At 42.7% G+C, this 15,342-nt stretch overlaps 1 protein-coding gene across 2 annotated transcripts; it reads right to left on the bottom strand.

Moving 5' to 3' along the window:
* Positions 1 to 634: 634 nt before the first annotated feature.
* LOC119115150 (potassium voltage-gated channel subfamily H member 3-like) lies at positions 635 to 14,635 on the bottom strand. Of its 2 annotated transcripts, XM_037239423.1 has the most exons (16): positions 14,268 to 14,635; positions 12,074 to 12,307; positions 11,541 to 11,672; positions 11,315 to 11,460; positions 10,899 to 11,157; positions 10,672 to 10,829; positions 9,766 to 9,973; positions 8,015 to 8,383; positions 7,740 to 7,939; positions 6,929 to 7,178; positions 5,673 to 5,887; positions 3,865 to 4,139; positions 2,965 to 3,071; positions 2,848 to 2,900; positions 2,461 to 2,773; positions 635 to 2,334 (listed from the first exon to the last, which is right to left on the bottom strand). In XM_037239423.1, the coding sequence occupies exons 1-16, from the start codon at positions 14,341 to 14,343 to the stop codon at positions 2,129 to 2,131; spliced, it is 3,201 nt and encodes a 1,066-aa protein (XP_037095318.1). In that variant the 5' UTR covers positions 14,344 to 14,635; the 3' UTR covers positions 635 to 2,128. The 2 variants fall into 2 exon arrangements, with proteins under 2 accessions (XP_037095318.1, XP_037095308.1); XM_037239413.1 differs by having other exon boundaries at positions 635 to 2,773.
* Positions 14,636 to 15,342: the final 707 nt, after the last annotated feature.

The raw sequence follows: 15,342 nt of genomic DNA, 5'->3' as shown, positions 1-15,342 counted from the left end.
CTACATCATTCCAAAACACATTTTCTTGTATCATTTGAAGCATAAAAGTGATCATAATTCATGGTCAGGATGACAACCTGTTGTGGTATATTTGAATTGATACAGTTTTTCATTTACTTCTGGTAGCAAATTGCAGTATCTATATAGAAAATACTGACATGAATGAAATTAATGCTCAACTTAGTCATTTTGATGACTTGAAATGCATATTTACAGTGTAAACAAATCCATAATGTTATATTTTCTTTTATTTAGCCTCCTGTCATGGACCACCCATCAGCTGGTTATTATTGTAAATAATGTAACATGCATGACATCATTGTATTGCAGTTTCATCAGAAGGGCTTGGCAGGATCACGTGACTCATCCAATGTTATCAAATGCATTATTAACGCTTTATTGTACAGATTTAGGCTGGACATAATAGAATTATAAATTGTTCTGATTAGGATGATTATCCAACTGCACACAAACTGATAACAGAACGCATGTTTTCTTTTAATGCTGTCCACATTTTAGAAAACAGTGGTACTGCCAAGTTGGACCCCGATCTTTCCAATTTAGGTTTTAAAGTAGAACAATTTGATTTTGGTTTCATTCGCCTCTTTTAAATCCAAAACGATTGTTTCAAATCTTTTTTTTTTTTGTTACATATTTAGGCTAACGGATGCCAAACTGGAAAGCCACTGTTTATACATATAATTACAAAAATTTCAGGATGCGGTCTTGATTAAAATTCGTGACAAGGTCTTTGTACTCCTATTAACGGCAATTTGATAAAACATGATGCGGAATCTTATTAATATACAATAAATAAAATAAAAGCGTGACAGGCATCCTACTGGAGCTCACGAGACTCAAGCACACAGCTTATATATTTTCTGCCGAGAATTTGAGTATGTTTTCCAAAATGCCTGAGCTGACTCTTTGCTTCCATGAAATTGGGCCTGAGCTGCCTAACGTTTGCGGAGATCCAACTTCAAGGTGCCACTGAAACATCATTCAGTAATTTCCTGCTTATCAACTTTCGCACCCAAACGTGGTTATGGTTCTAAAAAAAAAACGCAAAGCACACTTTCTTCTCGGAGGTTCTGTATGCAATACAAAGTAGAGCATTGCCCTGAAACACGGCTGAGACTATCAACCTCCTCAGGTCTATCGTGGAGTATGTTTGCACTACACTGTATTTTTCTTGTCTGCTTTATGATGCAATAAATGCACTAAGTTCGGATCTGGCGTCTCAGGCTTGATAGGCCAGCAATGAAACCTATTCCATGCTGCAATTACACTGTGTGTCCGCTAGATGGCAGCATATGCTCCATTTACTCAGTAGTTTGGCTTGCTTGTGGTTTTATTCCTTCCATCATGTGCATAAAATGAAAAACATCTGGAAAAACAAACACATTATACATATGACAATATAAATGATACAATATGCTAATATAAATAATTATAAATACGGTAGTATCATAATACCCACAATTGTAAATGCTATCACATCAAGCTTGTTTATTCATATTTCTCCCCTATATCTATACTTATGCTACAACTTACGCTCCTATTGCCGTTTGAACCGTTTGTATTTAATTTGATCATGAACTCAGGAATGTGATACCCCAATTGACCATTTGGGGGAGTCCTTGCTCCTTCAGGATGAAGTAATTTGATGAGGGAGGGGTCTTCCTAAGGTGTGTCCCTCCTGCAACACCTGATTGAAATGATCAACTTATAAACCAGCTTTGGCAAAAGTCTGATAACGATCCTGATGTTTTGAATCTGGACTGGACTTGGCCTAACCTAATCAATGGTAAGTTATTGAAAAATGCTTGTTTTTATTCATTTCTTTAAAAAACATTGATTTTTTTTGTTGCTGATTTATATTGCGTTACTGAGGTTGTGTTGTGGTGATCATAAAATTTTACAGTTTTTTTTTTTTTTAAATGTCTTCCTTGAGCATTGTTGTTGCCTTCTTTATGGGGTTTTGTGGTTTGGGGATTTGTTGATGAAAGGTTGTTTTTTTTCCACTGGCCCATTTTTACATGGTAAAAATCACATGCCAGTGTCACACATATTTTCATGCAGTTTCCCACTCTCAGTCCAGTGCCGATTTGTGGCTCGTTGCTTCTACTCATGGCCGCCCCTCATCTACAAAGCTAAGCTGGGCGGGGTGCGATGGCTCTCCCGGCAGGCTTGGGAGGCCTTCCAGTGGCTGGGCTCCCTTGGTCACCTTCTGGATGTCGATCTCGGGGGGTGAGTGTGTGGAAAATGACGGCTGGGGGTGAGAATGGCAGAAAGGGTGGAGCTGATACTGGGACAAACTGCAGGATGTTGGTTCTGTTAAGGATGATAAGAAAGAAGGGATGGAGGAGGACCAGGAGGGGAGCGGCATTAACTTTTGCTCAGGTGGAGAACTGTGAAGTGATGAGGGAGCTGAGCAAGGTGACCTAGCTGCAGGATTACCAGGCGCGATGATTCGTGAATTGGAACAGTGAAGGTGGTCAAACTCTGTCGCGTGTGTGCTCTTGCAAGCGTCCAATTGGAGCGGAGGGGACGACGGTTTAGGTATCAGGACGCATTGAAGGTGTTGGTCATCTGCGTGCTGGGTAAAAAGCGGCGGCGCAGGGGAGCAGGTCTGCGAGGAGATGCTAGGAGGCGGGGTTACGGCGCTTGGGATCAGCAAGGTGGAGGGGTTGTGAAAAAGCGGTTTGAGAAGTCGGGTCATTTCCTGAAGCTCCTGACTCACTGTGGTTACCTGGCGAGAAAGAGCCTTCATCTGGTGCGGGCGTAGAGAAATAAATCAGAGTTAAAATTTGGGAAGATGGTGGGGAAGTCAAGTTGAAGTCTCACCTCGTGTTTTAGCTTTGTGATCGCCTGCATCGTGTCGTCCTCGTGGTGTTCGTCTGTGGAGGCAGAAAGTGATTAGACGCAATCCCTCCGTGCAGTAAGTGTTGCTTCATGGCTTACCTGTGGTTGAATCGTGGTCGGATAAAAAATGTCGCGTGGTTTCTGGGGAAAAATCAAACTTTGCATCTGGACTGCTTTGATTTTCTGCTTCGATGCCATCTACAAAGCTGAAATGTGAACAAAAAATAGCAATACAGAAAGCGTAAACGACTATGATAAAATATAAGGGATTCGGCATTTCGACAAAAATACACTCCTAAGACCAATTTTAACCGTCGCGACATCATTTCGACTGATTTTGATCCACTTGTTCAATTTCAATCTCCACACTTTGCTTGTCCGGTCTATGTGAGGGCATACCACTGGAAGAACAATTTTTTTCTGCACACAATGTACATCCTATAACTCACATTGTTTACATTTTGATATCTCATATTGTTGGCTGTCGAGGTCGGTTGGTCATTTTGACGAACAGCTTAGCTAGCCATTTAGCCGCAACAACTTAAACACTCACAGATATAGCTTTTCTGTTTTTCTTGGCCGTTCATTAAATTCATTATTGAAACATGGTTTCAAAGCAATGTTAATTTAGTATTCGCCAGCTAGCTAGTTTGGTTTGCTAGCTTTCGAGATAATTTGCTAGCCACTTAGCTTGATAGCTAGTCTGGAAATTGGCCAAATTCAACTTGGGGACATACAATAGTTTGCTAAAATAAAGTTTACGTACATAGTGTAATTCTTTGATATTTATTTTGTCAATAAAGTTCAACCGGAACTAGCAATCAAACTCTGAAGCCTCTTTTTGAAGAATTTTGAAGACCTGCCAAACTGCGGCTTGTTGTGAAAAGATGAGTTGCTTATACATCGGCCATGCTGTAAGAAAACAAGACTGGAATCCCACTGAGATGAAACGAAGACACACTCAACAGCCTGCTTGGAGATCAATGATTGGTTTCATACCGAGGGCTAAGCTCTGGCTGCAGGCAGCTGAAGCTCACCACGGGAATCTGCAGGCCGGCTGGCCGAGCGTGGTTGCTCGCTGGTCTGAAGGGTCTGGGCGGGAGCAGCGGCGAGCGCAGAGGGGAACGCAGGGGTGAGCGCAGGCCTCGGCCCAGTCTGGCCAGCGGTGGCATCTTTGGGAGAGCTGAGCGTTCCCCTTCGGAGTTGGACCCTTCCTCCACCTCCTTGATGGAGGGTAGCTTCTTCACGAGCCCTCCATTGCTCTCGCAGTCAGCCTAAAGTTGGAAATATGAGAAGGGATACATCCTGGAATCCAATCACTGATGAAATTGATTTCAAAATCTGCTGAGCTTTTCAGAGTAGGAACGCTTCCCCCATTCAAAGTTCCGCTAGAGCTGCACTTCATTCACTAACATTGAAGGAGCGCTCTCGTTAAGAAGCAAGCACCATTCACTCTTCCATCTGTTTTCCGTCCCTTGCCACCATTTGTATCTTCTTCATCCAGTCCACGTGTGAGCAAGTATTTTTAGATCGCCGAGGTTTAAATTTAGCTGAGGTTTTGCTCTGAGGGAAAGGGGGGGGGGGAGAAGAAGAGGGGCTGTTTGGGATTTCATTCTCAGCGCATGTGCATTCTGCACGTGCCGCTGCAAATGTGTCTCTCTCTCTCTCTCCTCAAGCGTGTGTGAGAATGTCCGAATGAACAATGTGCATTGTGGCACACAAATATGCTTGGTTAGGTGTGTGTACAGTAGTAAACATGAGGAGAACCAAATTTCATCCTCCCTCCCCCTGGAGCATCCTTTCATCCCGATATCACGGCAGCTCATCTGCATGTAGTTGTCGTTCTATTATTATCCAGTCAGGGGTGACCTCTTCCTCTCCACGGTGACCCCCCCAGCACTATATTTAGCCCACACACTGGATGGAAAAAGCACGACAGCAAGTCTAAAGACTAACTACCCATGTGTGAGTCAGTTGAGATGCGAATGGGTGTTTAGTTAGCAAGACGAGGAGATGCAAAGTGTGCACGCAACAGCTGAGAGCCATCTGTAAGCGTCTGGCAACGAGAGAAATTGTGTTTAGCTTGCGTCTTGAAACGTTGGCTGCAAGTCAAGGAGAGGACTTGATCCTGAACCAGTCCAGATGGCTGAGCTTTTTTTTTTTTTTTTAAACGTGTAACGCCATCCAAAGCAAAGTGTTGCATTTAAGAGCGTGTGGCTGAAAGCTGAGACTAATCTTAAAAAAAAAACAAAAAAAAACAGATGGGTTCAACTCATGATTCTTAACCTGGATTTCATTTGAGGCATTTGGAAAATGAAATTATTTCCTTGCAGGAGCAGAATTTGGAATGGTGATAACAGCAATTAATTGTCAGTCTTCTGGAATCATTTTTTTTTTTTTGCATGTCAAAAATGCGATTATAGAATAGACTGCCATATTTCCGCATAAATATTCATGGCCTGTTTAATCGAAAAAAACAAACCAAATTAAATGGAATTGAAATATAAAATGTCTCCATCGCTTCCACTAACAAATTGAGAGGGGAGCCAGTTTACAAACGTGGCTGTTGTTATCATTAGCCATGTTTATGAAGCCTCTAGCAACCAATACTGATGTTCTTGTTTACATAAAAAAAATCTGAGAAAATTACACGATTGGATTTTAGCATTCCAGACCAGATGCAGAACATGCTTAAGGCATATACCATCTGGTTGGAGAACATCTTGGCAACCCTCAGGCTATCTGGAGTGAGTCTCCTGCGTACCCCCCCACCTAGTAAATTCATAATTTTGTCCGCCTCACCGTACCTCGGCGCTATGTCCTTCCCTGAGGTTGTACGTTAGATCGTGTTGGATCTCTGTAAGGAACTTCTGGGCGTAGTCTGGGTACAGACAGAGAACCTCCCGAAGCCCTTTAAGGCTGATATACTGCAAGTCGCAGTAAGTTAGAGCCTTCACACAGGCGTTGGTCTTAATCACTTCTTCCTGAGTCAGACAGTCAGAACCAATTAGGTCGCCTCTTCCTAGAAGGAGAAAAGAAATACTTGGTTAAAAGTGGAGCTGTTGCTTACTGTTTTCATTCATGCTGCAAACGAGGAGCGGCTGCAATGTTATTCTTCATTCAGGGATGGAGATGAAATTTGAAAAAAAAAAAAATCTCTTTTTTTTCTGCCTCCTTCTGCATCGCATCCCTTCTGCTAAGCTGTAAATCCAAAGCGGCACTGCCAAAGCAATTTGTGTTTCTGGGAGAACAACACACCTCCTGTGAATTAACACTCAGGAGGCACCAGTGAGTGTGTGTGTCATCATGTAATGTGTGCATATACCCAGGCCAAAATAATAATGAGGGCAGCACCCACTTCATTATTTACACCATGAATACAACCAGCTAGTTTGTTTCACATCCACAGCTGAGTTGATTTCCGAGTGTTGTGTTGCAGGACTTGGCCATGGAAAGGTTTGGCAGGAATGTTGCAGATGTAAATGATGTTCATTCCCTGCTCTGCAATAGTATATTTTATTCATTTAATGACTAATTGATATTGTGTGGTGATATGCAAAGACTTTCCGGTTGTAGTATCTGATTATCAATCAGTTTCTTCCACCAAGGACAAAAGCAGACAATATATTTTACAAAAACTCCATCTATGCTTTTATGCTTTTATGCTTTTATTCTGGTTTCTTGTATGTTTTTATTTCTAGTCTTGTTTCTGGAGCACTTTGAGATTATTTTACAAATAAAATTTATTATTATTATTCATCCAATTCTATAGCATTTGTCGTCATTAGGGTAACTTGGCTAAAGTCAACTTTGCATACATAAAACAAAGACAGTTAAAACAAGAAATTGAAAATATAAGAAACAGTTGAGGCCCTGGAATTGAACCCTGTGGAACACCGTATGACAGCGGGGTCATGCAACTCTACGGGATTGTTTTGTTTTGCATTCTCGCTGTCATTCTCGTTTGTCTTAAAACTAGTGGTACTCTCCAAGGTCCTGAAAATCAGTGCGCTGGTTTATCATTATCACGTGAAGCAGAACAAAAGGTTTTTTTTTTTCCTACCCAGAATGGCGAGCACGGTGTTATCCTTCAGCACTTCCATGGAACCGGAGCACACAAAGTAGATGGCTTGCAGGGCGTCACCCTGCCGGATAAGGAATTCCCCGGGAGCACAGAAAGACGTCTTGATGATTAGTGAGAGTGAGCGCAGGCAACCTCTGCTGGCTGACTCAAAGAGTGGCAGCTGGAGCAGCTCCTTATTCAGGTGCATGGCAATGTCAGCCCTCAGCTCATCTGGAAAGTCCTTCAGTAGCTGGAGTGGATACAATACAAAATTAGTCTGACTTAAATGTGACTACAAATACGTATAGTGGCCCCTTGGGATCAAACTTTAATTTACCCTATTTTCCGGACTATAAAGCGCACCTAAAAACCTAACATTTTCTCAAAAGCCGACAGTGCGCCTTATATATGGACCAAATTCCTAAATCTTTAACTGGCCCGAAGCATTGTGTCATGAAATCAATCATAAGTGGCCCGCTGAAGACGATGAATCATGAATCAAAAAGACTATGGATCATTATTTTGTGATTATAAAGTAATTTGTTGCGTCTGAAGTTGAAATAAAAAAGATAAAATGGAGAATGATTTGATTTGGATTAAAAATCTGACATGATGCATTAATGCTGCGCCTTATATAAGGACAAAGTTTTAAAATGGGCCATTCATTGAAGGTGCGCCTTATAGTCCGGAAAATACGGTAGTCTGACCACGATAGGAACTCAATACATTCGTATCCTAAATCATCTTTGCCCATTGAAATGAACAGGAATGCCATTAATCGGTTCAATAAATAGAAAAATAAATGTTTTACCTCACTGACGTCGATGCCATTGTTGACAGACCAAGTTGTCTGGAAACATTCCATCATACGCTGCTCAAGGGCTTTAGGCAGCCGGTGCACTCTGATGAAGTCCTTCAGATCCTTAGTGCGGGTGTGGTAAAGCGAGCGGCGTGAATACATCCTCTGGATGATGGCAGTCACATTTCCAAATACCACGGCGTGCATTAATGCTACGGAAGAGAAATGGAAAGGGCAGAATCAGCAGGGGAACTTTTGTTATCTGCCCAGCCCGATGCTACGCACACCTCCGATCAGCATGGTGCAGATGGAGAAGATCTTCTCCGAATCCGTGTTGGCTGACACGTTGCCGAAGCCGACGCTGGTCAAACTGCTCAGAGCAAAGTACAGCGACGTCACGTAGGAGCTCCGCACGGATGGCCCACCGCTTAACGCCATGCCTGGCGCCCTCAAACGGGACCTGCTGCTGTTCCACTGGGTTGCACCGAACAAACCCGACCCGGTCAATGGCTCCAGGCCAGAGCTGTTCCAGTGGCTGGAGTTAATCAGTTCTGGTGTCACGGTGGTTTGAGGCGAATCGGAAACTCCCAGTAGGGAGGTCAGCGGAGATGAGAAGTATGGTGTGCCCAAACGTTTGGCAAGCTCATGAAGCCAGCCTGTTGGGGGTGAAGGGTAAAAGTTCAATCGCAATTTCCCTGCTAAACAAATGTTTTAAACCGGGCCACTAATTTGGCTGTGCTCAATTTGTCATTGTTTGCTGGGGGCTTACTTCTCTGGCTCTTTTTTTATTTTTTTATGGTCACCTGCCTTTCAATCTTTTGACAATGAACCGTTTAATACACAGGTGTCAAACTCAAGGCCCGGGGGCCAGATACGGCCCGCCACATCATTTTATGTGGCCCGCGAAGACAAATTGTGCATCAAATTCGTGTGTCATTACTAGAATTGCAAATTGTCTTCACTTTTAATATCTTTTTTTTTTTTATATTTGACCAGTTTTCACTAGTCTGATTTGTTTTCTAGCTTATACTGTATATAATATGAGGTGCTCATACATTTATTTGGGTTGACAGTCATAATTGCCCTACGAAAGTAACTATGACTACAATGCGGCCCGTGAAAAAAATCCGTTTGACACCCCTGGTTTAACATGTTAGCTAGGAGTACTTTTTATTTTCTTCATCTCACTCTTCCTGGCTTCATCACAAGTCAATTCTGTGTATTTTGGGTCTCTTAAGTGCACAGTAATGGATGCCAGCTAGCCCTCCCTAACGCCTTAAATGCGACACTAGCTTGTGGGTTGGGAGTCCCTTCGCGCAAGTCTCAATCAGCTACAATTTGTGGTTTCTTGGTCGAGCCTAGGGCTTGTTCACGAAGGATAACTGTTAGAATGATACTGTGACCCAAATTGAAAGAGGTTTAGGTGTTGAGTGTAACAGATGCCAGTTATGTGATAGTTCGCTAAGAAATCCTAAGCCCAGGAGGGTAAAAGCCAAGGCTTCCAAACCACAGGCCAGTGTAGCACTTTGACTTAATGTAATGTTACACAGCGCTGTAGCTAGCATGTGGTACATTAGCATTGCACAAAACAATTAATCACTGACTCATGTGACCAAGAATAACAGTTAACACCGCAAGGCACTCACAGCATTGTTGTTGTTGTTGTTTTTTTGCCGTTAACACAGTTGGAGGTGAGACAGATCGCCATAATTAGGTTTTCTCACAAATGCATACTCTGTGGATAAAATTATTTATTTGGCCTGTCTGTGGAGGATTTTGACTGCTTAGTATGATTAGCATTTTTTTTTTTGCATTTGCTATTTTATTCTGTCATAAAGCCTAAAATCCCCCAGATGATGAAATGAAATTAAATCACTTTACTTATCTCCTGACTTAGCTTGTAAAAAGAAAAAAAAATAAATAAATCAATGCTAAGAAATTGGATCATGAAACTAAATGCTAATGGGAAAATTGGCAAGCTTAACGCTGCATATAAGTTAAGAGAGAAATTTTGCTTGTTTGGAATGAAGTCACAAACCTATATCCCAAGAGGCAGGGCTGTTACTTTCAATCTCGCTGCGGCCAATGAAGTACCAGACACAAGCCATCCAGTGGGCCAGTAGGGCAAAAGTGGACATGAGCAGGGTGAGGACCACGGCGCTGTACTGGGAGTAGCGGTCCAGTTTTTGCAGGAGTCTCAAAAGGCGCAGGAGACGTACCGTCTTCAACAGATGTACCCCGAAGTTCTGGGTGATGCACAGATGGAAGGAATAAAAAAAAACAATACCCAACTTCACTTTATGATAATGATTTTTTTACTACAAATAATGTGTCGCTGGTCACCTATCTATAATAATAATAATAATAATAAATTATATTGCACTTTACATTTGCCAGCAACCTGTAGTGACAGTCAGAACAATAAAGAAAAAAAAAATCCAGTGTCCACCCTTTCACGCAATAGAATGAGTCTTGGGCTATAAAATGACGTCATTTATTCAACCACGCCCCCAAATTTCCGCGCGGCATAACTGCTGAGATTTCTAAACAACGCGGAAGCTTCAGTGCGGAAATCATGCCGGATGAGCAAGTACAAGATTTTATTTTTGGTTTTTTTTTTTTATTTAGTTTTGTCAAATGTATGTAGAACACTTAATTCCAAAACTGTTAACGATAGTTAAAAATGGTTTTATACTTCGATTGTACTGAAGTGTTGCTCATATACAGTGGATGCTCTTTACTGCCTCCTATCGTCTAGGAGAATATCGGTGGCGCGTTCAAGCATAAGACTGTAATTTTGTGTTCTACTAAACAAACCCAATTCAACACTCCTTAAGTCAATTTATGACTTAATTAAGTAAGGTTTATCATGATTTAATGACTTAATGTAATCTATTTGTTACATTTCAGTTTGGTAATAGTTGGGAAATATTGTTAGACTCACCACGCTGATATTGAAAGCATAGAGCAGGTCGAATGGCAAAGCGGCGATCAGATCCACAAAAAGCCAGGATGTGACGTAATGGATGCAAATGGAGCGGGCGTCATACACGACCTGACCCGACGTGCTCACAAAGGTGGTGCGGAAATTCAGTACGATATCTGAAAGACACCATGTGATTTATTTGTATATGTTAAGGCCAAAATGAAATCATGACTCCAGACCCTCACCAATCATGAAAAGAATTTCCACCAAGATGTCACTGACACTGGGCGGGTTTCGTGCTGTCGAAGCCCCGTCCTCTCGTACCTCCACTGCTGTGAAGCAGACATTGTAAGGAACCGTGACGGCCACGTAGAAGGTCGCCAGTAATATCAGCCAATCCCAGCCGGCCTTGAATGTGCCATAATGGAGGAGGATGAAGCGGGACTTCTGGATCTCTGCCACTTTGTACTCTGGCACCGGGTTGGCATTGGCTCCCAGAACGCTCTTGTTATGAAACAAGTGACAGAAGGAACGCCGTATGAAGTCAAGTTAGCGTGCTTGCTATATTTCAGCCAAGTTAGTCGTTACTTGGATTAAGTTTTGTAGCGGTTTCATGCTTTGTAGGTTTTAGTGACTAAATCTGAGCAGCAACGATTCTCACATTGTTGATATTCAGCTTGCTCTTGGTCTTGTCTTGTTTCTGAAGATGTCCAGAAAGCTGGTAAAGGACGGCTCGACTTCGGCGACGCTCCATGGTGAAGCCTGCCGGGCGGCTGATGGGTCGCACCTCCAGGCCCGTCTCCTCATCTGAAACGTGGAAAGCATGGATGGATTATGGTCAATACGCGACTTTTGTTTGATGGTTCAAGTGTGATTTTGGAGCTCACTGGTGTCGGACTCATTGTCAAAGTCCAGGTCTTTGTTCTCTGTGATGTCCTTCTGCGAGACCAGGAAGAGAACCACCTCACTCTTCTCATTCTTAATGGGCACAATGTCCAGCAGACACCAGAACTTGGAACCTACACAAAGTTGGACAGTGGATTTAAAAAGTCTACACACCCCTGTTCAAACACCTGGTTAAGATCAATTCATTTTTCCCTACAAGTAATGTGATTTGAAAATAGAAATCTTTGATCGGGTACGTTCAAATAACTCAAATAATGTGGTTGCATAAGTGTGTACACCCTCCAGAATGTGGCTGTGTTCAGAGATAAGTCACTTTTTGGTTTTTTTCCACTGACTGTTCATTGGAACATACAAAATTGAATTCTAAATTTCAGCTTTGAAACATAACAAAATTCGGGAGATATCAGTTTATCTGCCACTCTGCATTTTAAATCGCACAAGCCCGGCAATTGGACAAGGGTGTGTTGACTTTTTATATCCATTGTTGAGGCAAGACGTAATTTGATTTTCTTACCGCTCTTCTTGTATAGGATGATTTCAGTCTTGAACTCCCGCCGCTCATCCAGAGCTCTCTGCATCTGCGAGGTGAGGTGGTTGCTGGTCTCGCCGCCGTACAGGAAGTGACACGTGCAACTCTTCTGCATCAGCTCGCCGCGGGCAAAGCCGGTTAGTTCACAGAAGCCATCGGAGCAGTAGACGATGGGGTAGAGCGTTTGGACTTGGGCGTTCCCCAGCACAAAGTTGCTGTCTGGGGAGAGCAAAGATAGGATTTTATTATGAGCTTCTCTGATTGCTTTTGTAAATCACTATTATGGGAGAACAATAAAACAAATGTTATCATTTGTGTACAGAATTGGATCCTGACGTTTTTGTTGAGTCAGCAAACACTTAAACATATCAACATTGGGGAAATTGTAGAAAATGATTGCCTGTGTGCAGTTTTATTAAGATGTTGTCATTTCAAGAAAACGCAATTAATAGTGCCTGCACGGCGCTCCCCCTTTTGCCTCGGCTTTTGGGTCATCCCGGATTCTTCAAGCCTTTGAAGAGTTCTGCTTGGGGAAATCTAAATGCCTGCTGGTTTCCAATGAACTGTCTCCCTTCACTTCTTTGCTACGCTATTGTTCTTTCCAAAGGTACTTTGCTCAGCCAGTATTAGGAAGCCAGTGGCAATTATCCAAACTAATTACGAGAGGGAAATGTAGACGTGAACGTGCTGGAATGGCAGTTGTGCATAATTCATCCTGGAGCAGAGTGAGCGAGTACGCCGTTCTTTCCAGAGGGTTCGTTAATGTCCATTCAAGAGTGAATGTGGAGTGAGCTCAATGTTCACTTTGAAGGATGTCAACTGTAGTGGAGTGACTAAATGAGGGGGGGAAGTCATTCGTGCATGAATAAAGCACCAATAAAGCTCATGTAAATGTGTCGGCTAGACTTTATTCAGACTAGGAAAACAAAATAAATCTTGCTGCCTGTCCTGTGAGATACAGAATTCAGCATTAAATGTACCCATTTTTCTCATTTTGGCCCGACAATATATATACATATATTTATTTATTTGTCTATTTATCTATCTATTTATCTATTTATTTATTTATTTATTTATTTTAGTTTTGTCATTTTATGATTTAATTGTTTCATTATTCAATTATTGTTTCATTATTTTATTATTTTACTATTTCATTTATTATTTTATTATCATCTTGAATGATTAAATGGGTTCCCCTTGAGATCTGAGGAGATATTTTGGAATGTCAAACAAGCTGGAAGATCATCACCAGCAGATTTTTTTTTTGTCGTCATGTGACAAACAATCTTTGACACTGAATGAAATCCTGCGCTCATGTGTGACATCAGTGGACCTCTGAAATGTCATCACACTGCTGCTTTTCTATTTCTTCTTCTTCCTGTAATATCTCTGTAATATTGTGTAAAAAAAGGAGCTTTTCATACAGTGCATCCATCCACACGTTTTCTCCTGTGAGTTTGCACCTTCGGTGTGGTGTTACGTAACAACGTGAGCAACCAAAACTCCAAATTGAGTGTTGATGTGTAGAAATGTGTAGAAATGACTTTTACACTGCATTTGGATAAAAGGACAGCGCTTAGGAGAAGTTGTGCAATATCCAAATTGTGTGTATCACTTTGTTTTCGTGGCAAGGCAGATCAAGGTCATCCAATTAAAAACCTGCATGCCAGGTCTAGGCCATGCTCAGTGTTGAGGTGCCGCATTTGTTAAATGTGTTCTACTTCTGGAAAAAAAATACACCCGGAAAGCAAAAGTGAAAATCATGGAATAGCTCAAGTGGGCAAAACCATAAAAATAGCAATTTTTCATCTAGATGAAAGTAGTCCTTGTTGATCGATTCCACTTGGAGTTGGCACAATTCCGGAATGATAAATACGCCATAAATCATAAATTAAAATCAGCCCATGCATTTCAACTCAACTACTGCAATACAGTACAGTAAGCTAATGTGTGTGTTTTTTTTTAAATTGACCTGCAGGATGTCATTTTACTTCATGACTTGCTCAAGTGCCGCTTAGTAATTCATAAATGTTTGTGGGCGTGTGCGCGCGTTTCTGCGAGTTTGCCATCATTCATCAATTCACGCTCAATTAGAAATCCAATCAAAGCCACTTGTCATTGGTTGATAATTAAAGTGACGACGACGAATTGTGTGAAACATTTGCGGTTTGCAACTCACGTGTCCCGTCGAAGCGAGTGGCGATGGTTTCCAAGAAGGTGTTCTGTGGTGCAATCAGACCCCGCATCACGGGCATCCGCGAGCGGGTCGAGCCGCGTCTTTCCCGGCGTTCCGAGCCATGACTCTCGCTGGAGGTGCTCACGAAGCCCGGGAGAAATCTGGACGTGGCTCCCGGCGCTCCTCCTCCTAAACCCTGGAGGAGGGCGCCGAGCCGCGACACCCGGGACTCCACGGTCCAAATTGGACCAGCGACCGCCGAGCAGGTGATGAGAGAGCGCCCGTGCAGGATCGAGAGGACGGAAGGTGCATGGAGAGACCACAAGGAGGATGGTCACATTTACGCACGGGTGTGCTGCTGCAATCCCTCTCCTCCTCCTCCTCCTCTCCTTTTCTCCTCTCTCCTTGTCGACTAAATGGTTGCCCCCCCCCCCCCCCCCCACCTCCTAAATCACCCTTTCACTCAATTGCTGTCATTCTCAACCCTTCACGCTTTGATTGATGGTCGCCCTGACTGAAAAGGGCATAATGACTTTTAATTAGCTGATCAGTTCTGTAAACATTTCCTAGTGAATGTTTGGGCTACAGTGAAATAGTTACACGGTGGAGAAGGGGTGGCTCACCGCTTGCACCCCAACACTTGTCTGAATACAAATGTGGATTCTGCAGGGGCATTGAGCAGGGTTCTCTTCATTCTGCATGAGGTGCACTCCGACACAGCACGCCTGCCTGATGAAGCCTCATGGGGTTGGAGGGAGGTGTGTGTGTGTGTGTGTGTGTGTGTGTGGAGGGGGTGATGGAGTGATAAAGTGGAGGAAACGAAGTGTCCTTCACATGTGCTCAGATGAGGAGTTTGACATTTTTTTTCTACTGTCAGTACAAATCCATAAAGCTTGGGGAAATGGGAGGAAAAAATCCTGGAGAAATATGAAAGAATATTGCGGGGGATATGCAAATCCGTAGATGCCGAACTGCAAATATGCAGACTGTAGTTTTAAGTTGTAGTACCAGCAATCACCACTAGATGGCAGACACGTCTTGGTTGTGCTTCCACTGGGTCGTGCCCAATGCTGTCACG

This window comes from Syngnathus acus, chromosome 2 (assembly GCF_901709675.1).
Source record: "Syngnathus acus chromosome 2, fSynAcu1.2, whole genome shotgun sequence".
NCBI lineage: Eukaryota > Metazoa > Chordata > Actinopteri > Syngnathiformes > Syngnathidae > Syngnathus > Syngnathus acus.
The sequence above is the reverse complement of the archived record's forward strand: the minus strand, read 5'-3'. Positions and strand labels throughout refer to the sequence as shown.